The sequence below is a fragment of the Bombyx mandarina genome, chromosome 19 (assembly GCF_030267445.1).
Source record: "Bombyx mandarina strain Sakado chromosome 19, ASM3026744v2".
NCBI classification, from domain to species: domain Eukaryota; kingdom Metazoa; phylum Arthropoda; class Insecta; order Lepidoptera; family Bombycidae; genus Bombyx; species Bombyx mandarina.
In genome coordinates this window covers 5,430,433-5,456,419 of record NC_143225.1, presented here as the reverse complement: position 1 = coordinate 5,456,419, position 25,987 = coordinate 5,430,433, and the positions used below count along the sequence as shown (strand labels likewise).

Genomic DNA, 25,987 nt, shown 5'->3' with positions numbered 1-25,987 from the left:
TGCAGCAATGACTTATAAATAGCTGGTGTAAACTAAACACCAAATGAGCCGCGGCCTTCGTGGTAAACAATTAATAATACTTGCTTTCGTTAACATATTCAATAATAATCGTTATACATACATTAACTTGCAAAACAGTCTGGCATTTAGTTATCCGCAATCTAGTTTACCTTACGTTATTTTGGTTTTCATCATTTGTTCTTAATATAGATGGACAGATACGTAAATAACTTTCAAGTAAAAACAAAATGTGTTATTACTAATAACTAGCTTTAACACGTAGCTTCATTCGTATTGATACATAAAATCTGTCTCTTGGTAATATTTTTTCTGAATGAAATGCACCCTTTATTATGTAACTAAAGCGACTGTAGTGACATTAAATGAATATTATGAAACTTTATCTTAAATTAATATGATGAAACTTTATCTCGTTTGCACTTGTGAAAATGCCCGACATCGTATGACTAGATATGTATCGGGGTATTGTTAAAATCGTTCTCGAAGATGATGTGGAGTGGTAGTACTGGGAAATCCTCACGCGATAACACTATCTCTCTATCTGTTCTTAACGAGATGCGTAATGTAACACGATTTACAATCATCTGAGGCACGGAATCTACAGCCTTCAGAATACTTAAGAGGTGTGGACATCTGCCAGATGCTTTGCATTGCTGATTCTCGAAATGTTAATTAAAGTAACAAATTATTTTATATAACTTATTGTTTAGCTTGGTATAAATTGTTTTCGTGTGGTTTGCTTATTTTACACAAACGAATTAATAAGTATACCTAGCAATTAGGAGTCTTAAGTCTTTTAAACTATACAATTGCACACAAAGCTAAAAAACAAATAAATTTTGAAACAAACAAATGAGCCCGAAAACTGTATAGTATTCGAAATATTTGTAGTATTTTTTTTGTATTAAATAAATCTACAGATTTAACTGTATGTCTGCGTTATGTAGAAGAAATAGTAGAATTATAAGAAATGTAGTAGAATTACAAATTTAAAATGATGGTCACAATTTTCTCCGTTCAAAAATCAAAAATTTTATGGACAAGGAGAGATCTGTATTCTCAGTACAATTGTTGGCCAGTGCGACAACTGACAAGTCAGGAGAGGGCAATTACGGAACCGGCCCTCTCGACGCTCCCTCTACCGTTACACTGCATTCGCTCAATTGGAAATACATTTTATTATTCCATAATGTTGTATTTCGATTTTAAAGTCGTTAATATAACGTGACAAAAATGTTAGTCGACATTTTACATTATCTCTTTTCTATGTGTGTATACTGTGATAGCATACGTAGAAAAGGAATTCCAAACACAAATCATTCGAAGAAACGCAAGTATAATAACACTCCTGTGTGCTTAGTGCGAGTTTTGTACGCTATCGATAGCGTAAAAGTAACTCATATTTGAGTCGTCTATTATCAAAGGTGGCAATCTGTGCATTTGGACAACAAAATTTTATTGATATGTCAATACAGATTGATTTGAATATAATCGTCTCCTTCAAAGAATACGGTTCAAAACCTGCACTAAATAAAGGTTAATAGTTAACCTGTTATTTATCTAAGATGTCGTTCCGAAGAGTTTTGTGACTGCTGATGGAATACAAAGTAAATAATTCGTTTTTCTGATTTACCAATCATTGTCCAAAAGTCAGATTGCCGCCTTTGATAATAGTCGACTCATTTGTATGCAGTTGGAACAGCGCCCCTAGCGGCAAACGTTCCAACTCCATACAAATACGAGTTAACTTTTACGCTATCGAGAACGTTAAAAAACTCGCACTAAACACACAGATAGTTGATAAGTGCAACAAAGTGACAATGCCATCCGCAGTTCCAGAAGTCTGCGAGCCGCCATAACCGCGATCGGCCCTTTCGACCCAGACGTCCTCATTCCATATAATGAATAATATTTCGCGATAACACAGACGTAAAGTAAACTGGAAACTTCGTCGCAACAACTCATCGAGTTTTACGACCGAATAGACCGTAAACCGCAGCGCGAAATTCCCGCAGTAAAGCACTCGGTGTTGCCATCTAAATATATTCTTTAACACCATCCGCTATTTTAAGACGTTCACATTATGTATTTGTGTTACGCGAATTTATATTTAGTGTCACTAGAATGCTTTAATTAACAAACCGGAGTTTGGTATTATTAAGATGGACGCGAACACGCTATAAACTCTAATGTAAGCTTAAATAGTAGTCATCCCACGCGACATCCGAGTGATACGACGATTTGCATTAAATTCTAATTGCAACACACACAGACGACGAAGCATTGATACTCTTATATAAACTATTGCCTTGTCTATACTAATATTATAAAGAGGAAAGATTTGTTTGTTTTTTGTATTGAATAGGCTCCGAAACTACTGAACCGATTTGAAAAATTCTTTCACTGTTTGGAAGCTACACTATTCCCGAGTGACATAGGTTATAATCTTTTTTGAAAATTATTAGGGATCCTTACTAAAACTCCAATAATGTAACCCAAGGTGTAAAAAAATTACCTAAAATATTCTTTACATCGCGTGCCCTGCGAAAACTATTGATGATAGAATAAAATAATGTACTACGACTTTGTAGAACACATTATTATTTACAAAAAGTGTCGCGACAGCATATGTCTTACTATTATAGTTATGTCGCAATAAGTGTTCTTTTATTTAAAAAAATAAAACAACGTCAAATATCGTTGTAATTTTTGTACCCGAGCGGAGCCGGAGCGGTCCGCTTGTCTTAAATACATTCGGATACTGTTTCGAACAAAACTTTGTTTGGTGCCTAACCTTTAAAAATGGAATTATTTCGTTAAATTAACGGCTGTCTGGTGTAGTGGTAAGTGACATGATCACTACACAAGGGGGTCGCGGATTCAAATCCCGCCAAGGGAAAATTTTTGTATAATAAATATAAAAAATGTGTATGTGTTAAATATAATGTGTTAAATATATGTATGTGTATAATAAAAATCTTACATTTATTTCCGTTATCTGGTAACCTGTAACACAAGTTCTGTACGAACTTAGCACGGGACCAGCTAACGTGGCGTGATTGTTAGTAAATATTTATTTATTTCAATAGGCATATTTAGTTAGCACACTTTGTGATTTTGATTGCTTGATTTAATTCATTCTCGTGTTCGAGTTCCGAACATGATAGATCCAAGTAATGGTTGGTAAGTTATAAAGCGGACACTCAATCGCTGTCTAGACTCTAGACCGGACTCAGGTCAGCGCTGGGCCATAAACCGCAATATGATACAATCGACCGAGAAAAGCTTTTGGATATTTACAGAGCTAGTTATATGTTAAGATAAACACCGTGGTTGTTTTGTTCCATTAGGCTCTGTGTTTCCGTTTTTACGACAAGACGTGTGAATGTCAAAGAAACACATCGGGTTTTTTTTGTCAAGCTTCATATGTTCCACACTAGTCCATTTGCAAAATCTTTTCTTTTTTGTACACACTATGGTCTTTAACTATGAAGTTGTCGTTTTACAATATTAGTAAATTTGAAACTTAATTTATGTAGGTATTGCAGACAATAAATTCTAGATTGAAAAATGAATTTCATTTTAAAAATATAGAATTCTATTTTTAAATTATGTCATTTATTTGTTTATTGATTACGTACTGTTTTTTTAAAATTTAATTTGTAATATTTTTCATCAATGTGGACACGCTAAAAATACTAGTAAGGATTCCCAGTTCGGCTGCGGTAGCAATGCCACACAAACGGCTCACAAAATTAATGACGTGTACAAAGTGCAATACAAACGAAAGCACGACTCATTATTAGTTTGAAAGCTTCCGACATCGAAATTTTTATTTAAAAAATTAACCCCATAGTCGCGTGAAAACTAAAGTCAACAACGACGAATTAAAGGCGATAGTGGAAACCGGCGATAGATACCCAATCTACAGCTGACGTAGCAGCAGCTTTTAACGTTAGCATCCAAACCGAAATTGGTTCATTGGCGATACATATTCGAATTCTAAAAACGTGTTTCAATTTTTTATTATACCAAAACATATTTTTCAGACTCGTGCGATGGCGTTCGTTGCGGTGGAGGCAAGCGGTGCATTCAAGACGCAGAGTTTGGTGTGCATTGCGTACGATGTAGTACGTGCAATGTTGCGGGTTCGCTCGTTTGTGCGGTCGACGGCAAAACTTATGCGGGCACGTGCGCGCTGAGACGCGCCGCTTGTGAGCGTGGTCGCGCCTTGCCACTGGCTTACAAAGGACGTTGCATAGGTTTGTAAATAATAATTCTAATTTTTTTTAATTATGGTATATCACAACATTACGCTAATTGTATATACGTATGTCTGTTTTAGACGACTTAATTTTTTTTTATAACATACAATCATCATCAAAGAAAACACAGCTATAAAAAAATATCGAGATCTGTTTACAACTAGGAATGTAAACTCATTACATACATAAATACCTAAATCGCGAAAGATTTGCCAAGATAAGACGCACTCTTTCTTATACTGATCTATAAAAAGATTTCCATGTCATTTTAGAATTAGATTTATTATTTTAATTTCATTGCCATTTACAAACAAAAAACATGATTTTAGAGTATTGACTTTTTACATTTAATATTGCATAAAAAATGTGACGTCCGTACTTGAATCTATTCAGTTTGTGTTTCCTACCTATTCGCAGATTAAAGGTACGCGTCCTTGGCCTGCGCCGGACGCACCGCAAGCAACGGATTTTATTTTGCTTTGTATTTTTTGCTCATAAATGCCGGTGCGTTCGGTGCGGGCGACGCGGACAGTGGACGCAGCACTATGAGAAAACATACAAAGCAAAATAAAATCCGTTGCGTGTCGTGCGTGCGGTGCGTCCCATTCCCGATCCTGCGGACAGAATGGAAAGCAGTCGACGTCGCCCAAAACTCGTCATTTCGGATCCTCCCGATCCACTAACGGTGTTTTTAGGTACCTCAAGTACCGGTCATCGTCCTCGTCGAACCCGTCACATGCGACGAAGGGCTCGACGAGTAAATTAACTCACAGACACAGCCCACTGAGTTTCTCGCCGGATCTTCTCTGTGGGTCGCGTTTCCGATCCGGTGGTAGATTCTGCGAAACACGGCTCTTGCTAGGGTTCGTGTTAGCAACATCGTCAGGTTTGAGCCCTGTGAGCTCACCTACTAGTTCAGGTAACGCTGAAATAGCCTCTCAAGGCTATCGGCTTAGGCAGGAAAAAAAAGGTGCGTCCGGCGCGGGCCTATGGACGCATGCCTTAAGGGGTTATCCCAGCTACGCCCGGACGGAAATTTGTCTGATTGCATAGTTTGGTATGACGCAGCGAACGCGACGTGTTCGGGTGTGTCTTGTTCGAGCGGGCAGCGCTGCGTGTCGGGCGGCGCGAGCGGCGTGCGCTGCGTGTCGTGCGGCACGTGCGCCGGCGGCCGTCGCAAGCCGCTGTGCGGGTCCGACCGCCGCACCTACCCGTCCTGGTGCCGGCTGCAGCGGGCCACTTGCCGCGCTGGCCGGGTCGTGGACCCGCTGCATCGGGGACCTTGCAAAGGTGACTTTACCTACCAAAAAATTCATAACTCCATGTAGTCACCAGTTTTTTTACTCTCTCGATAGCGTAAAAGTTAACTTATATTTGTATGGAGTTGGAACGTTTGCCGTTAGAGGCGCTGTTTCAAATCCATACAAATTTGAGTTAACTTTTACGCTATCGAGAACGTTAAAAAACTCGAACTAAGCACACAGAAACCATCGATGTATTTTAGACTTTACATCTCTTTGATCACGAATGCGTTAACTTCAATTCGTATGACAATTGGAAGTCATAAAACATCAAAAAGGAAGTTTTAAAAGCCTTAAGGATAAAATTTAAAAATTTATTAACTCCAATTTAAAATACGGTTTCGTGACACGAGTTTTTTTTTGTCAATAAACAATATCGACAAGTCGTACAGCTCTTTGTGTGTTTAGTACGAGTTTTTTAACTTCTCGATCGCGTAAAAGCGAACTCAAATTTGTTTGGAGTTGGAACAGCGCCACTGGCAACAAACTTAGCAAAACTCGCACCCACATACGCGTGTCAATGTATAACTTTTTCATCCCAACCAATGATGATGATAACACAAGATGAATAACATACACTCTCAAAAAATTCTAATAAAACCATTTTATCCGGTTAATCTTATCGTTTATCATATTCATTCCATTGTTTGAGACGATTATCGTTTTCTTGATCACAGAAAAATGACTGACTCGAATAAAATGAAATAATTAAGCGTAAAAATAGTGTCGCGAAAACCAACAAAAAGTTATGATACTAAATTAAACAATTCATAATGATCGGTGTATTGATACTTTACTCAACAGTTTCCGGAAGATGTAATTGATATACTTCTATTAATTTTCATAAATTTTCTTTCAGAAGCCGTTAACGTAACGGACAATATGATGACTAATGCGAGAGGTTTAAGCGCACTGGACATGCACGTCCTATAGTCATAGACTCTTCTAGTTTTAGCGTACCAAGCTTCGTAGTCTATTCAATTTGCAAGTGAAACTGTATTCGGCACCTAAGCTCTATTGTAACATTAATTAACATCGTAAAATTGAACAATATTGATTATCTTTGTTTACAACGACATAATAATATGCTTAGAGTCTAAGAACTAAGCGGCGGTATAGAGATACACAAGGAGAGTTTTTTGAATCAGTGCAGCGAGATTATGCATATTATGTTTCAAACAAATAACACCTCAGCTATTCAGACGATAATAAAAATTTCTCGTCAATGGGACGTTCAAAAGCCAAGCTGTCTTTTCAGTTGTAAAACTCTTTTACGCGGAAACTTTCGTTTACATTAGGTAGGTACGTAAAAATGTTGTTTTATTCTCGCTGTTATGTTTAATGTTTATTATATTGCACTTATTCGAAGAACTCTTCTAGTGTAAATAAGTCTTTATGGTGGAATTAAAACCTATTCGTCAAAAAGTACGTTGAATACATTAGTGTTTCATAGCGCCAGGTAGTCAGTCATCAAAGTGCCAGGTTATGTTGAATTTGCATAACAATGTAGTCAGTGTAGATTTTAGAAAAATCTGTCGAACCTGATGCACCTTTTCGATTTTTTATAGATAAATAATAATTATTATTATATTAGTTTTAATAACACTTACATTATTAAAATTTTGAGCACCAAATCGTACTTAATATTTAGTCAAAATATTAATTTTAGGTATGTACTGGTAGTTAGCACAATGTTTGGATATTAAATATTTCTAACTTAATGATTACACTGTTATTTCCATATTGTTGAAAGTCGCTGTACAAACGAAGCTCTTAATGATGAAATGATTGACACATTCATCGGACTGACATAAAATGTTCTTTTAAAATTTTAATTAACATTTAGTTATTTAAGACTTACTTCACGAAATGCGGTTAAAGCTTATGCAATATTTATTAATAAGTTATGTGTATGATTTTAAGTGCAATAATTTTATGAAAAAAAAAGTGTGAAAATTATGACATTTAACATGTTCTTGTTTTGTTTTTAGATATTTTTTTATTATTAATTTTTTCCGTTTAAACTGGAACGCGTATTGCTTGTTTCGATTCGGTTTTGAACACGTTCAGAATGTTATAAAAATACGTTTTCAGTATTATGTCTAGATAAGATTTTAGGATTTTAATTTTCGAAACTTTTTTACATTGAAAATGAAGTGTTTTTTTTTTGTAGGCTGTAAGTATAATAATAATTTATTGTTTATTGTTTAAATAATATTCAAAATGTCTCCAACTTTCATGGATGTATGTGTGTTAAACCGAGGAATTAATTTGTGAAAATGTATGCATTGGCGTTTTTTTTTTTTTTTCGTATGTTTAAAAGTGTAGAAGGCGAACGTCAAATGGAAAGGTAGACTGCGTAAGAACGTGATGCCAAATTTAAGATTAGGAACAAAAACTTTTTTTTTTGTTGAAGCATAATTTTCAAACCATGACATTTCGTTTTATTTGGATAGGAGTCTTCTTTGGCTTCGAAATTTTATTTTTGTACATTTTTTTAGATAGGTAGCATATTTTAATATGTTACGACGGTCCATAGAGCAGTAAGACACAAAAATAAATTAACAAATACGATCTTAATTGTGTACTTAAAACTTTCATCAACAGGGATAAATTTGTACATAGAAAAACGGTTCAATTTTAAAATCATTTCCATCAGTTGAAGCCCCATCGAACTTTTCAACTGTATCGAAAGATATTTGAAGCTTATTTGAAGCTTAAGAAAGATATTTGAGATATCATTGAAGCATATAACAGAACTAATCATTGTGAAAACATGTTAAAAGACATTACCTAAATCGAACGAAGCGACTTCAATTATTTTCACAAAAAAAAAATTGTTTAAACAACACTATTTAATAATTTCTCAATTTAATGTTAACGAAACACTCTAAAATCTAAAAATAGATAAGAATGATCCCAATGAAAAAAAGTAACAAAACAATATTCTAAGGGTTTTTTTTAAATATTCAAAACTACTTAATAATTAATTTCGAATTTGGTACAACTAACCATTTGGTGTTCTACGGTTATTTAGGTATGCACGGCCTCATAATCAGCACGATTACTACTTCAACGCCTCATTAAATTAAAAATAGATTAAACATCGTCAGAATAGAAAATTAAAATGGAAATATGTTACAAATGTCATTTATAAATTATAAATCTAATAAAAAAATTCAAGTAAAATTTAATATTTTATTTTATTGTTCGTTTTTTATTCAAGATTTTCATTTATTCAAGACAGTCGAATAACTCAAATTAAGTGTCCATAATATTATTTCGGAAGTTGGATTTCGTAATTGATAGCTGGTTTCTCTTAAGTATTTTCCCAGCTTCAGAATCAGGAGCTGTGTAAGGCATAGATTGTATAATAATTCTATAATATTGTAATAAATTGTTTAAAATCCGTTAACATAAGACTTAAAACTTTAATCTAAAATTGATATTGGAATAGTAAAATTCATTTATTCCTTTTTAATGTCTGGCTTTTTGACTAATAAATGTTGTAGACTTCTAGTAATCTAGATAACTTATAATATATTGCCCTGTTTCTTCATAAATATTTTACATTGAACTTGTACTTTTATTTCAGTCCTTCGAAAATCCTTTTTGTTTTGTATTGTGAATTTAATATAACAAACCAAATACCCAATCCTGGCCTGGCCCTCCCGACACCATTGCTAGTATCTCGTCACCAATTAAGCGCGGTAACTCCATTCCATCAAAATAATTGGCCAGCCCATACCGTGAGCTTCGAAGTCAAAGTACCTAGGCGTCATCCTCGACAGAGGGATGACATTCGGTCCCCAGATTAAATCAGTACTCTACAGAGCCGCGTTCCTTCTCGGTCGACTCTACCATGGGATAGAGAGGGCTGCAAGCGAAGTAAATTGTCCCTTCGTAACAAGGTGACACTCTACAAAACTTGTCTACGTTCTGTCATGGCATGACCTACGCAAGTGTAGTATTCGCTCACGCGGCCCGTACTCACATTAACTCTGTACACACATCGCTGGCGGCCTCGCACGGCCTGCACGCGCCTAGTCTCCTCTTGACTAGTTTAGTTTCTTCATTGGACAATGATACTCGTGTGTTTGGAGTGAACATTTTTTTTCCTACCTAAGCTGATAGCCTTGAGAGGCTATTTCAGAGAAACCTTAACTAGTAGGTGAGCTCACGGGGCTCAAACCTGACGACGTTGCTAACACGAACCCTAGCAAGATCCGTGCTTCGCAGAATCTACCACCGGATCGGAAACGCGACCCACTGAGAAGATCCGGCGAGAAACTCAGTGGGCTATGTCGATGGGTTAATTTACTCGTCGAGCCCTTCGTAGCAAACGACGGGTTCGACGAGAACGGTGACCGGTAAGGAGTGAACATGATGGAATTGGTTATTATACATTATGCCCGCGGTGCCGCGAGCGGCCTTGTGTCGCCGCTGGCAGCCGCGGGCAGTACCACCGACAAGACGCACACGGCGCGCGGCTGTTCGCTTCACCGCGGGCGGGCGGCGGCTGTGTCGGGACCTTTTCAAGCGATACTGATCTTTTAAGTATATAGATAAAGTTTAGAATTGTTTCACACTGGAGGTGCTCGCCGCGACGCTGCCGGCCGCTGCCATTCCGGTGTGACTCGGCCCTTATTATTTTACACGCAGCGCGTTCAAGCATTCTTAATGACAAAAAAGTGCACATGCAATAATAAACTTTACTACAATTACTCAGAACTCTATTTCCAATGTGACAAAAATCTGGTCTCCTCTACGAGCCGGTCTGTGTGAACGGGCCTTTCCCCTCTCAGCAGGCATGATGTATTACGAATAAAAAACTTTATTTCTGATCATTTAATTCGCAATCCATAAAGTACAAAATACAATTTACCTACTTAAAGTCCAGTTTTTGAAAAGTAATTCACACATAGGAATGTAGTGTACTGTTTTTCTCTATCAGACATTGGCCCTGATGGTTTTAACCAATTTGTTTCAAGACAATAAAATAAAATTACGTTCCACAGACACTTTTAGTACGTAACTTCGAGTTTTAAAAATATAACTCGCCCCAATTTAGGGCATGTGGGATGTCAATATAAATACTTTAACTTAAAAATTCAATTTTGTTCACAGAAACGTTTTGTTTGTACATATAACTATCTATTTATAATTAGTGAAAAAAAGAAAGAATACAAAGTGGAACTCGGAGATGGTCTGAATAGTTTATATAATAATAGAAATGATAAGTACATACACACAGACCTCAATTTTCATCAATAATGTTACTATGTCAAAGATTTTTTTGTTTACCGACGCAGATGGATTAGCCAGCTCATTGTATTGGTCTTCACAAGTCGTGAGGTCACAATGGTATTTGAATGGCGGCTATCCTCCGCATCAGGCAAAATAGTGGGATTCATTAAAAATAATAAAATTCAACGGTTTGTTGAGGATGTTGTGATCCCGCACATTTATCGTATACATGCTAACACAATTGACAAATAACATGATTCATTTCTTACATATTTTGTATTTAAATCGAATTTTGGGGTCACAATATATCCTTTCTTGACGCTCTGACAAACAAACTCTAAATCATACGTACATTACATTTTAACAGTCTGCGCAAATTGAAATTCCTAAACAGAATAAACAATAACGGACAGTAGATTGGGAGGAATAGAGACTAGAGTTAGAATATGGACAAATCTGGGATGTCACAATACTTTTGTTGAGTTGTTTGATTTAGCTTTGTTGAACTTTAGATTTAACTTTGTTGAACTGAAAATGACTTTTATTTAGTGTTTACGAATATTAAATAGTTTAATTTAGTCATCAAAGTTTTTTAACTCATTAAAGATATTAAAAAGTTAATTACCTAAAGTTAGGTACTTACCTGACAACTAAATAGTGCCAGCCCTATCGAAAAACTCTATTGTCCTCATACGTAACCTGATTCACCCCAAAGCCAAGGTGAATCGGGTCAAGCTAGTTTTTTTTCAGTTTTTGTGTATATTTTGTAATGAACTATGTATACAAAAATTAATCTCAATTTTATTGGTATTAACCCTAAGAAAAAAAATTGTGTTGGATTTGAAAAGGGTCCCGATTCACCCCAATCTACGGTATTACTGATATTAATAAAAAAAATCTATTCGATCGCGTGTTGGATTGTGGTTTTCGTAAAGAGCTCCATGGTTAGAGCGCTGAGGAACAAGGGTATGGACTGATGCTGGTGCAGATGCAGGTCCAGCAGATCGCCCAGAGTCTCCGAGTAGTCGGTGTGGACCATCTCGATGCCGTCGTCGCACAGGGTAAACGTCAAATATTCCTCGGACGACTCCGCGTACATATTCGATATCCTGAACGAAAAGATAAAAACTTAGTAAACAAAAAAAGATGGGTGTAGGGCACCCAGGCCACCTGGTGTTAAGCGGTTACTGGAGCCCATAGACATCCACAACGTAATTGCGCCACCCACCTTGAGATATAAGTTCTAAGGTCTCAAGTATAGTTACAACGGCTGCCCATGCTCTTCAAACCGAAACGCATTACTGCATCACGGCAGAAATAGGCAGAGTGGTGGTACCTACACTCGCGGACTCACAAGAGGTCCTACCACAAGTATGGCAGCGAAACATGGGCGGCAACCCGGAGCGGAACGTTCATAACATTCAAATTGCTGTAATATAGATTCTAAGGTGGATGTGCGGTTTGACCAAGCTCAATAAAATCCGCAACGAGTTCGCGTATAGAAGCCTCGGTCTACGGGACATCGCCGACAAGACGCAGGAGAGTAAGTTAAGATGGTATGGTCACGTAAAAAGGAAGCCACCTGACTAAGTCGGAAATTTGGCACTACTGCTCGACCTCCAACGTAGGAGACCTAGAGGTCGACCCAAGACAAGGTGGAGGGATGTAGTGCTGAAGGACAAAAGGGAATGCAATGTTGCTGACTAGGATGTCGAAGACAGAGCGAAGTCGAGGAGAAAAGCTAACCCCACCACCATGTGGGATAAATAGCAGGGAAGAGAGGGAGTGTAGGGTGCAGTGTGAGCTTGTTATTCAAAGATTATGTTGCATAAAATTGTTTATTGTTAAACTATTAAATGTATCAATGAAATGTTAAAATTGAAGTGGGTATAGTTATATATTATAGCATAGCAAAGTATTAGCATAGCAATTAGTATATAACATAATTAACAGGTGTAATCTCGTATGTCCCCCTAATCAGAAACATAGGCTTCTTCATAATTGTAAGCTAGGATTAAGATGATAATTAAACATGGAATACACGCAAGAAGACGTTTTCCTTTAACACCTCCCAAAGTACAACATTACAAAATTATGAATGCACCCGGGTGACGCGGTTGTTGATCGTGCACTGACGATTTGTGGAAATAAAGTTAACGCGTCACGTGAATTATTCTAACAAAGGTTTTAAATAAACAATGAACAAATAGTTTATTTAACGTTTTCGACCTACACGACCCCGAGCTCATCTGTGTTAACGGCATAACCCATGGATAAATCTAACGGGATTGTTAAACCGAGAATATTGATTAATTGATTTTATTTGATGACTAGCATTGTAGAAGTGAAATTTAAAAGGTAAATGTAATACAATCTACAGATAACTATATCGGATTTACAAAAAAATTATTAGGAATGTACTGAACGCAGAGAAATGAAAAAAAAATGTTATGAGCACACACACATGCAAGTGGGAATGCAAGTGGGAATAGGTATTAAAATAGGATCTAAATAAGTAAATTCATCAAAATAACAATAAGATTATAAAGTTTTAGTTATTGGTTAATTGATTTGAAGAATACTCTGAATGGTTCTGAGATTTCGGTACACACAGACTTTAAGGTAATCGACCAAAACAATATTATTATTCATCATGATTACGGAACAGATTTCTTGTTCACTATCTGATGCGCGTTTACCAAGTTTTATGTAATTATCGTAAAATAAGCTCAGCACTATTGTACGATTAAACAAAACTAAGCTTACCTGTAATTTTTATGCCCAGTGCGATCAATTTTATACCCTAAAAGCATGTAACAAACGTCTCTGTATTCTTGAGCGGAAGACGTGAATTCTTCTTTCATTCTGAAACATGTAATAACATTATTTTCCGGGTCTATTGAGGAGCTAAATACCACTTTACCATTTGATATTCCGAAACGATACCGCTAAAATCTATTATGATCTAAATTTATTTATTATGTCGAGAAGAAACGCTGGCTTGAATAGATTACAAAATAATTGTAATTTTAGACGTATCCTATAGCTTAAAGTAATTGGTTTTAGCAAAAAAAAACAAATCAACAGGACATGACCATTTTAGATATACATATATATATATATTGAATAGTATCAAAATTATTCTAGTGTCACTGTCCTGGGAGAAAATAGAAGAATACGTCTAAATAAACAAAAATCCAGTGCACTTCTCCTTGCAATATTTCAATAGTTAATCAGATAAAGCTGGTTGCAGAACGTGTTGTGTGTTCACTCACGTCTATCTGGGACAATGAAGTTTCGATCAGGTGCATACATTCGACATTCACCCTAATTTCAAAGGAATTAAGCCTACAATACTAAAACAATTGAATACCTCTTAAGCTTAATTCGACTGTTCTCCAACTGCTGTCGCATCTGTTGCAACTCCTCGGGGTCCGCCTGAGCCCCTCCCTCGCGTAGAGCAACCTTCAACTTCTTTATCTGAAGACAAAACGAACCTACATTTTTTTTAAAGGCATAGATGGGTGGACGAGCTCACAGCCCACCTTGTGTTAAGTGGTTACTGGAGCCCATAGACTGTTAGAATTGTATAATTCCTAAACGCATCTTTATGTTAATACCAACTGACAGCTGTCACTCGTCTAATATGTGTCAACGTCATTCGTGTGCTCGCCCATTTTCTTCTTGCGCCGTCAATGAGTACGGACACCAAAAAGTGTATCGCCGTTGGAATAAAAATTATCCTTGAAAATTTGCGTCTTTATTATAAGAAACCCAGATGATCACTCCAACATAGACATCCACAAAGTAAATGCCGGCACCCATCTTGAGATATGAGCTCTGAGGTCTCAGTATAGTTACAACGACTGCCCTACCCTTCAAACCGAAACGCATTACTGCTTCAAGGCAGAAATAGGCGGGGCGGTGGTACCTACCCGTGCGTACTCACAAGACGTCCTACCACCAGTAAACATGACAGTACATAAGCTATTCGAATAATCGCTTCATATATTCGTATTTTTCTATGTAAAATGAAAACGTGAAAATCGATTTACGCACCTCTTCCTGGGCGGCTTCTAATTCTTTTGATATTTGTTTTTGTGCTTCGGCCGCGGGGTTGTTCGTTAAGTGTAGCACCTGGAAATCAATGGATGTGTATATAAAAACTAAATATTTATTCAAGTTATCGATGTGCAGCGACCAGTCATGACATCGAGGGGTGAAAGACTATTTAGTTTAAGCGACATTTTTGCAACTTAACCGGAGAGCCATTTAAATTTAAATTTTGAAGAATAAACATAATAAAAAAAACTTCTTCAGCTATTTGAATAGAACTATTTTAATTGAATTTCAATTAAAAATATCGAACTGTTAATGCCACATGTTAACACAAAAATGATATCGAGAGGTAAAGGCTATTTTGTTTAAGCGACATTTCGCCTAATAAGCGACATTTATCTTTGTAATTAAAGGTGCCTTCTATTTTAATTGTCTTAATTGCAAACCCAACCCCTGAGCGCCTTGGGTCTGTAGCCGGTGTGCCCTTCCAGTAAAACGTGTAAGCACCACCGCGCTCTGTCAATTCTCCTTTGTCAGCTAAATGGGTTTCGCTCAGGGCAGCAATATCCACATTATAGCGCTGGAGCTCTCTCGCAACTATAGCAGTTTTGGAGGAAACCTCCCCTTAACTCTGGAGCAAGCGTTTCTTTAGGGCACTTTTTCTAGCCCCCTCCCCGGCTGAGCGGGGGAAGCTGTGCTTCTCTAAATAGAGCAGCTTCATCGCATAGTGTGCTCCCGAATTGCACCGTTACTTCGAGTCGATGCAGAAGCGACCACTCTCCCTATGCCGCCTCCGTGCAGACATCAGACAAAGTCCAATAAGCATCAGTATGAGACCTCTCTACCTTTGTCCATCGCTAGAGGACTTAGTTTCAGCATCCGGTAAACATTAAACAGAAAATGGTCATCGGCGCAGGATTTTTTTTTTGGGCATAACTGTTTTTGTCCTCACACAAATACACTCTCTCGTCCTTTGCTTTCTGGACCCCAATGGAACGGAACGGAACGAAAACAGGATGCAGTGTTTTACAAGACATTGTGTTAAGGCCACCTTTGGCCTTAACACAATGTCTTGCTGCCACGCCGGATCCACTAACACCAGTCGCTTATCAGCTATAGAGTTGCCTTCATCACCGAAGCAGACTGCGGGGAGTACCGCACTTTATGTAAGATAATAGACAAGCTTGTTCGATAATAGAAAAGCGATTTACCAATAAAAACCCACAACACACCCCAACCCCAAAAAATAAGAATATAAATTAAATAAGACATGACCTAAAGGTCTTAGTTACCAGGTCATAAAATCCCATAAACAAAATAATAAAATAATTGGTGTACAAGGAGAAAGCCCAGCTACCTTCGTCTGAGGACCGATCCGCTCGAGGCTGGCGGTGAGCAGGTCGCGCTGTGTCCGCAGCTTGGTGACGTCACGCCGCGCGCCCTCCGCCTCCTCGCGCCATCGCGTCACTTCGTTGCGGAGACTCTCCAGAGCTGCAAATACCAACGAAAATTAATTCAACACGCTTTCAATCACACTCGTGGTATATTTTTTAAACCAATAAAAATTTTCGCAGTTTTAGTCTATTAAAAGTAAAGCTTTGTTGAAACTCAGTCGTACAGATTTTTTTAAAAGAAAATTATTATTAGGAGTATATATATCTTCTGTAGCTTCAGACATAAGTATAATATAATATAGGGTGATGAACTCATCAGGTAGTGCATTATTGAGACTCGTAAAAACAAGTTTACTGTTACAATAGGTTTACTATTGTGTACTCAATCGATAATATATTAAAATAACATTTAATAAATTATATAAAATTTTAATCATTCTTCATGTCTACTTTGTCTACAAACTAACACAAAACCTAATGCATGATGTAATATAAGACTGATCACAGTATAGCAGAGTAACATTAAAAATTTCCACCTTTTTTATTTGGCCCCAAATGACGTCACGCGTAACGAAATTATGCATTAATGGTAAAAATTAGGAGCTGTTTTCCTGGTAAAGACCACGGGCCATCTCATCAATACATATTCACAATAGCACGACTATTATAATTAGTTACTGTAGTTTTTTATATATATTTTTTGCATTAGAACAATGTAAAACAGCGTAGATACAGATACAGCATACTGGTGGTAGGACCTCTTGTAAGTCCGCGCGGGTAGGTACCACCACCTTGCCTATTTCCGCCGTGAAGCAGTAATGCGTTTCGGTTTGAAGGGTGGGGCACCCGTTGCAACTATACTGAAATCTTAGAACTCATATCTCAAGGTGGGTGGCGCATTTACGTTATAGATGTCTATGGGCTCCAGTGTTAACACCAGGTGGGCTATGATTTCGTCCACCCATCTAAGCAATAAAAAAAAAAAAACTCAACATCACCTTTGGAATGCGCATGAGGATCGTGAGCGGCAATCAGGTCTCTGTATCCCTGAAGGCTCTTCTCTAGTTGCTGTACGCGCGCCGACAACAAGGCGACGCTACCGGCGCCCTCCTCCCCGCACAGTGTCACCGTTAACTCTTTCTCATAGCAGTCTAGTTGTTGTCTATGAATGGAATAACTCAAGCTATATCAAATGAAAACACATACAATATCGTACACGCGTCTTTAGTGAAGACATTACTCTACTACACTACACTACTCATTGGTAAAGTGATAAAATAGTCCATAGATTTTCGGTAGGCAGCGGCTTGGCTCTGCCCCTGGCATTGCTGAAGTCCATGGGCGACGGTAACCACTCACCATCAGGTGGGCCGTGTGCTCGTCTGCCAACATGGGCAATAAAAAAAAAAGACATGGCAACGTGAATACCGCCACACCCTAGTCATAAAATGGAATTCTCATTTGTATCGTACATATATATAACGATGGTCCAACCATCCAAACAAACGCATTAATTTTAATTTCGAGTTAGTAGCTTAATGCCCGTATCTTTAGACGTTTCGTAAAATAGTCCTCCACTCTTAACTCATCCGATGATGCTCGAGAATTCCCTCCAAACTTACTCGAGTTTGGTATTTTTAGTCGACCATTACAATATTCCTCAACTGTCCTCGAGTGAGGTAATAATGATGAAAATTTGATCAAGCTAGCATCAAACCCATAGAGTTCTATAGTCTATGGTCATTGTTTAATGTCAAAGTCAAGCTGCCGCTGTCTGTTTGACACTAGATGAACTTGTTTGATGTTTTGGTTGCTGAGTTATTCGTCAATATGTGCGCGTGCGGTAAATCTGAAAGTGTATTATTTATTTTCTAACCTATTATTATTTGAGATTTCGGATCCGGCTTTGTATTTTTATTCGCCGCTTTTGTGTGATTTTGATTGCATCGTGTTGTTGAAGTGCTTTTCCACAACCACCAGTTTATTATTATATAAATAAAACTTATAATCACATTGACTTTATTTATCAGGTAGTAAGGGGCCATCCATAAAGTACGTCACACGAATTTTAGGACTTTTGAACCCCTCCCCCCCTCCTTGTCACAGGTTGTCACATTTTTATAACCTCCCCCTCCTGATGTGACGTCACACATTTTTTAAATTTATGTATGTATTTAAAAATAATCGAGAGAAAACAGCTATTTTCATTTTTTACTTATTTTTATTAAATAATAATCTAATAAAATCAACATAAAGTCCAACATTTCATAAAACCGAAAAAACAAACGACTAGTTAGAAAATAATAAACGATTAATTATATTAATTAAAGATAAAAAACTTAATTATCGAGTGTCCATGGACTTTGGATCCACTCTTTTATTAAATTTTAACATGTGACGTCACAAAAGTATTGACCCCCCCATGCCCCTTGTCACACGATGTCACACTTCGGTGATACCCTCCCTCCCCATTAACGTGTGACGTACTTTATGGATGGCCCCTAAGCAAAATATGACTCTTATGTAGGTAAATAAAATAAAAAGTTTCAAATGTCTAACCTCGAACTATTTACTTAATTAATAAATATTATCAAAATTAAATTATCAAAATATGCGGGAATCATGCACAGATCCAGGCCATTGCACAACAATATCATATATTTCCATTTGCGGTCCACATACTATTTGGACATTGATAAAAAACCAGCCTTGAGGAACGTTCAAGGTACGTCGCGACGTACCTTGACATGACAGTTCGCTCACTTTACTCCGGTTATGAAATTTTTCCAAGGACGTCTGAGTGGAGTTTATTTTTACGACTAATCATACCAAAACGCGCGTTGGAGGTTGAGTTGAGTCGAGTTAAGCTCGTGTAAACGACTAAAGATACGGGTGTAAGACTATTTTTTTTATATATATATATATATATTTTAAAAACATTTTCGTGTCTATGGTATTTTTGCCGGAAGTCATAGGCACACATCACTTGTACTTCTGCTTTACGAAATAATATCGCATTTCTAGTTTTTGCTTTAGCAAATTTACGATGGGGCGTTTATTTTTTTACTACTGATAACGGAATGTCAGTGTATTTTATACAAGTAAACATATTATTATCGACTCACCTATAACTATCCCTTTCCCTAGTAACTAATAGCAATCGCTTCTGCAGTCTGTGTATGAGACTCTCCTGGTTTTTGCGTACCGTTGTGAGATCATTCAACTTTCCTGTGGCCTTGTCGCGTTCGTATTTCAATGTCGCCACTTCCTGTAATGGATAATTATGCATAATTTGCATGCGACATTTCGCTTAAGCGCCGTTTATGTTTGTAATTAAAAGTCCGTTTTATTTTGTATCAGTATTAACAGTTCGATGTTTTAATTGAACTTCAATTAAGTTTACTCTATTCGGTTTTTGAAAAGGTATTTTTCAAAATATTAAACTTTAAATGGCCTTTCACCCATCGATATGTATGCATATATCTTGTTTGGGTACCTTGACAAAAGATTCAAAAGTACAACCCATACATACCTATACTTGGGCCATTACAAACGTGCGAACTGAGTCATAAATCATTTTTACCAGACCTCTCGCTCACACATATAGGCGTATCGGATCTCTCGCTCACACTTCTAGTGGTGTGTATAAAATCTAAATCAATTTATTTACACAAAAAAAACCTTATTTATTTAAATTAAAAAAAAATCTTATCCGGGTCACTTTTTAATTCGTTAAACACTATCAACACATGAATAACCGAACGAGTTTGGGCGTTAATATTGCTCTTTAATTTTAACAAAGTTAAGTTATCGTATAATGCTTCCATGGTTCGCGTAGGATTGTTTAATGATAGCTTTTTTATGGGATCTTATGACCTGGTAACTAAGACCTTTAAGTCATATCTTATTTTAATTTAATTTTTTATTTTTATGAAAAATGATAATATGGAGTGAAATGAGATGATATGGGATGAAATATACCTAATCTTAGTAAAATGATGGTCATTTACTGAGATTTTTTCAGTGGCCTTTTTAGAGGAACCCGAGAACATCCAGCGGCTTTATTTCATTTTCCCACATTTGTGCACTTTCACAGATATTAAACAGTTAATAGTTCTTGGCAAATATCACGAAATTATATTTCTCGCAGAAAACGGTGTAAAATTGCGTGAAAAATTATTTCTAAAATAAAAAATGGCCAAATCGAGAAAATAGTATTTTTCGTATGGACTGAATTGGAATAAATCTTTTCTTAATATTTGTTTGATATTCATTATTTAATTTTATGATTGTGATTTTAAATTACGGTAATATTCACAAATACTAGTCTTTGCTAGTCTTCAATAAAATTAATAGAGCAAGTTTTATTTTCTCAATAATCCAACACATTAACCGTCGAAATAGAAGTTATGCAAAATCTCGCGTGAGCTTTGAGGAGGGGGGGGGGAGGAGTTGAGAGAAATCCTACGATATCTCACCAAGGGGGAAGAGGGGGTCAAAAAATTCTCAAAAACGTCTCACGTAATTAATGGACGCCCTATGTTAGTATAGAACAGTACATTAGTAAATGGTGAGTAGTTTTATAAAGGAGGTAGTGGTGGTGAGGTTACCTCGGTGAGGTGCGCGAGTGCCGACTGCGCCTGCGTGGAGTCCGCGGTGGCGGTGATTTGCGCTCCGAGCGCGGACTCCAGCGCGTCGCGCAGCGCGCCCGCGGACTCCACGCCGTGCGCGCGCGCCGCACTCATCCACGACTCCAACTGAGACTCGACACTCGACAACTTCACCTGAAATGAAAACATAGTTAATGCGAACACTTACATGCTTTAGACCAGGAGTGGCCAACCTTTTTTTTCCTACCTAAACTGATAGCCTTGAGAGGCTATATCAGCATAACCTTAACTAGTAGGTGAGCTCACGGGGCTCAAACCTGATGACGTTGCTAACAGGAACCCTAGAAAGAGCCGTGCTTCGCAGAATCTACCACCGGATCGGAAACGCGACCCACTGAGAAGATCCGGCGAGAAACTCAGTGGGCCGTTGGCCAACCGGTAAATCGCGATCGACCGGTCGATCCTGACAAGACAAAAAATATTAATACATAGAACAGACTGCGCAACGTAATCACCAATTGCTGCACGCATCATCTTGTATAATTTTTTTTTTATTGCTTACGTTGGTGGACGAGCTCACAGCCCACCTGGTGTTAAGTGGTTACTGGAGCCCATGGACATCCACAACGTAAATGCGCCATCCACCTTGAGATAAAAGTTCTAAGGTCTCAAGTATAGTTATACGGCTGCCCCACCCTTCAAAGCGAAACGCATTACTGCTTCATGGCAGAAATAGGCAGGGTGGTGGTACCCACCTGCGCGGACTCACAAGAGGTCCTACCACCAGTTACACAAATTATAATTTTGCGGGTTTTTGATTTTTATTACACGATGTTTTATTCCTTCACCGTGGAAGTTAATCGTGAACATTTGTTAAGTACGTATTTCATTAGAAAAATTTGTACCCGTCTGAGATTCGAATACCGACGCATCGCTCAACACAAATGCACCAGACGTCTTATCCGTTAGGCCACGACGACTTCATTGTTAATGACCATTACGGCACACTATTTATCGTCTCTTCCACACAGTATTTCTCTTTTATTATATAATTTCAGCTTTATGTTAATCTTTCTTATAAAAGAAAATATAATACTTATTTGTATACTGAGCTACATTGTTTTATTAAATTGTCAAGAAATGTCATTGTCAAGATCTTGGTTCTAATCAAGTTGGCCACCCCTGCTTATTTAACGAAACCGTTTTAATTCACACGTAGCATACACTTTTCGGGCTACATACATAATTACTACTTTTATAAATTTCGTGTTTATTCTTTTAATTTCGTAATTTATCTCACTTTTTTCTAATAGAAAGTTTTGGTTTCGATAAACTACTGGTGGGAATTTTAAAGCAATCTCGTACCTACTTATTTAGTTTTCGTAATATCTGCGATTTATCTTGTGATTTTTTAAGTTTGAGAAAAAATGGCATAATCCACATTCAGTGGCCAGTGGTATAAGAACGTCAGCATTAGCGATGACAGTGACAAAAATAACGTCAAGCTACCGCTTCGAGCTAACAGGCGGGGGCGTGCAATATGTGAATATTTTTTTTTAAATTAATTTCGATTGTAGAAGTTTAATAAAATGTCTATCTTTAAATTGGGAACAATTATAAAAATTCGTTTATATTCTTGTTACCTATTATAAGTATTACTTTAGAAAAATGTTTATGTTAAATTCTAGTAATTTGATAAAAAGCATAGGATAAACTGATAATTCATGTATCCATAAAATGTGTGAATTTTTTTAGATATAACAATGTCTCCTTTAAACCTTTTGAATTCTTATATCTAGCAATATGTTATGTTATATGCATGTTTCTAACAAAGCTACAAAATCTCAAGATATCCTTTACTTATTTACCTTAGCCTCATGCAACTCCAGTTGAACAGGTTGGAGAGCTTCAACTCTGGAAGTGAGTTGATGAACTTGTTCCTCCAACAACAATTTATTACAAATCGCATCACGAAGCGAACGCTCATTGGCTCGGAGACGCGTCACCTCCTTTTCAAGTTCGGCCATATTGCAAAGACGTTTTTGGGCTGTCTATTCCGAAAATAAATCTTTTTAATTATAACGCTAAGTGATATTCATAAAAAGCTGTAAATATTCTTTCCATTTCATATTATTTTTCAGCATTTTTTTGGTTATTAAAACATAGAATTAATTTTAATCAATAGGTTAAATTATTGATATTCATTCATGTGACTAACAGTCATAAAAGGCAATTTAATCATAATCAAAATTATGGGAATGATTACTCATTACACTCTTTGAAATGATTATTGGTAAGTTGGAAACATTTACCTTAGACTGAGTCTGCCAGTCTTTATAAGAATCCCTTTCATATTCAAGCTCCTTTAATTTCGAGGTCACTTGTTGGAATTCAAAGTTCTGTTTCTCCAGTTGATTCTTCAACTGAGTGCACTGTTCGGCACGACTTGTCTGCTTCACTAGTTCTTTTTTAAGCATTTCAACTTCCGACTGTGCACCTTCCAGAGCCTACAGATGTTAAAATCATTGTGTTTGATAGTCATCATCATAGAACATGTACTATTCAGATAAATCACCATTTTATTATATAAGGAATTTACTGAAACCAATATAAATTACTAATTTAATTTTATACCTGTAACAATTCATCCATGTCCTTTTTCATTTCTGATATTTGATCTTTATTACTAACATTAGCTTCCAATAATTTATCCTTGAGATCTGCTATTTGTTTGTGGAGATCCGTCTTCTCTTTGTCCCAATTTGCTTTAAGATCTTTATGCTCTTTGGCGGCCTTTGCATGAAAACAAGTTCATTTTTTTTAAGTAAAAAATTATAATCATCATTTATCCTACAGATGAAAATAAATTTGTTATTTTAATATTATAATAGTTATTGCAATTCATAGTAACAATATTCATGTCAATTTTCATCTGACAATAGTCAGTACTTTTGATTTGACTCAATTAATCAATATTATTGTAAATTATAATCAGCAGTAATGATTTTTATATTTTGTTAATAAACTTATATAGAGATCATGTTTGTTACTTGTTTTATCAAATCGAATTTTATATGTGAATCAATGAAAACCTTACCGTATTAAACTCATCTTTTAACTCTTGTTCTCGCCTACGTATCAACTGCAGCCTATCTTCCATATCACTGACAGCTCTTTCATCTCTCTTGTGCTGTTCTATAAGAGATGCCTTCTCTTCTTCAAACAATATCTGCATCTCTTTACGTATAGTATGCTGGTGGTTTACTCTAGATTCTAATTTGGTTATCTGTATTTATATTAATGAAATACAATTTTAATAAAAGGTAATAAAGTTATTAATTGACCACATCGGACGAATATGGCCTAATCTACCTTTTGGAAAGAAAAAAATCACATTTTTTTTTATATCTTAAGTTTAAGGCCAATTGTTTGCACTAATATCATCTTGAAAGAGTCATTTAGATAACCATGATATATTAGAATGATTTACGGTAGAAAATGTGGAATAAATTAAAACATCTATTATAACTTTTCACATTTCAATATGTTTTTATTTTCAAGAATATGTGTTTTTCCATTGGAATTGACATGAAAATCAACAAATCTATTCTTGATTTCATTTCGTTCTTGATTTTGTTTTTATGTTACATTGAAACTATGTTCTAACTTTAAAAAAAATATAAGTTTATGAAACACTGTACCTGTGCTTTTGCAGCAATCAGATCAATCTTCAAACGTTTTGTTTCCCATGGTGATGGTGGTGCTGTGGTTCCATTACCACTTGAGTCTCTTCTAAGCCTCTTATCTGGTGTCACATCATCTACACTACCGATACTCGACTTTCTTTTACCAAATGTCAGTAGATTGGAGAGGCCTATTTAATGTTTATAAACTTATTAAGTTTTGACATTTTACTTCTGGACGTCTGCAGTTTATTGAAAAGGTGACAAACTTAACTAATGGTGATTCTGTTGTTAATAACAGAGGCAGAAATATTTATGAGATATTATTTTTATTAAGACTGAATGACTGACTGACTGATGGACATACATTGCCTTTTAACTATCCCTTTCAACTATCCCTTTCAATCAATCTTTTCAAACTCACGCGAATGATTACGCTTGGAAAACAGAAATTTTAAAAAATCAACAAATTGAAAAACAGCGAACAATAGACATGAAAACAACGATCACTCGTCTTGTTTTCAATTTTAGGTTAAATGTATTTCTTGAACTTAAATTTACATTGTACCAGATGTCTCTCAAATGTGCTAACATTTATAGTTAGTAAATTATTTCTCACTATACCTTCTTTTATAGATTGAGTACTATCAGAAAAGTTTAGATTTGTAGACGCCGATAACTTGTCTTTTGGTGGTTCAGTGTTTATGACCCTACGAAATGGTTCAAGCACATCGCTGTATAATGACATATCACTTTCTTTAGCCATCTTCTTATATTGAGAAGCATTTAATTTATATTCTCGATTTATCTTAAGTTATCTTAATATAAAATTATATTTGTCATTTTGCTAAAAAGTAACAATATTAGCATTTAAATCTGTCTATGACCAACTCATAGACATTTTTTTTGGTACAATTTTTCCTTTATAAGAAAGGTAAAGGGATCTAAGCTCATACAGCCTACTCATAGACTCACTTTATTTGTAGAGATCACTTTTATTCGTTTCATCTATTTAACGAGCAAATGGAACCCTATAAAATGTTGAAACAAAACCTAAATGTTTGTTGTATTAAAAGTGTAATGGAACTGAATAAAATAAAATTTATAACGGAATAAATTAAATTAAATTAAAGTGAATGTGGTGAAATAAGATAGTGCCATAGTTTTTGAACGAGATGAAATTTAGGAGCTTCTAAGTAGTGGAAATTCATGGAGAGTTGTTAGATTTTTTAGAAAAACTCTAGTCTTCATTCAGTAAATTTGCTTCATTTTTACAGATTTTAAACCGTCAATAAGCCGTTATGAAACTTGAATAAAAAATAAGACCACTGCTAAATCTAGACTTTTTTTGGCAGGTTTTTTGAAAATTGAAGTTAGTTGCTTAACAAAGCAAAGCTATCAAAGCTT

General features: G+C 36.2%; 2 protein-coding genes across 2 annotated transcripts in view; one reads left to right on the top strand and one right to left on the bottom strand.

Annotated features, from left to right (window-relative positions):
- Nucleotides 1-9,164, top strand: part of LOC114241727 (follistatin-A) — a 60,061-nt gene extending 50,897 nt beyond the window's left edge. The window contains exons 4-6 of the mRNA XM_089735102.1: nucleotides 4,071-4,283; nucleotides 5,355-5,576; nucleotides 6,447-9,164. Of these exons, the coding sequence (XP_089591228.1) occupies nucleotides 4,071-4,283; nucleotides 5,355-5,576; nucleotides 6,447-6,520 (509 nt within the window). The 3' untranslated portion in view covers nucleotides 6,521-9,164. The remainder of the gene's footprint in view (nucleotides 1-4,070; nucleotides 4,284-5,354; nucleotides 5,577-6,446) is intronic.
- A 1,256-nt stretch (nucleotides 9,165-10,420) lies between these two features.
- On the bottom strand, nucleotides 10,421-25,474 carry Mad1 (Mitotic arrest-deficient 1). The gene is made up of 14 exons (XM_028175434.2): nucleotides 25,205-25,474; nucleotides 24,599-24,771; nucleotides 23,995-24,183; nucleotides 23,532-23,690; nucleotides 23,210-23,404; nucleotides 22,766-22,948; nucleotides 20,898-21,071; nucleotides 19,413-19,555; nucleotides 17,286-17,449; nucleotides 16,251-16,384; nucleotides 14,894-14,971; nucleotides 14,208-14,314; nucleotides 13,601-13,699; nucleotides 10,421-11,943 (listed from the first exon to the last, which is right to left on the bottom strand). Exons 1-14 carry the CDS (start codon nucleotides 25,344-25,346, stop codon nucleotides 11,733-11,735), a joined length of 2,151 nt encoding a protein of 716 aa, XP_028031235.1. The 5' UTR covers nucleotides 25,347-25,474; the 3' UTR covers nucleotides 10,421-11,732.
- Between the last annotated feature and the right edge of the window lie 513 nt (nucleotides 25,475-25,987).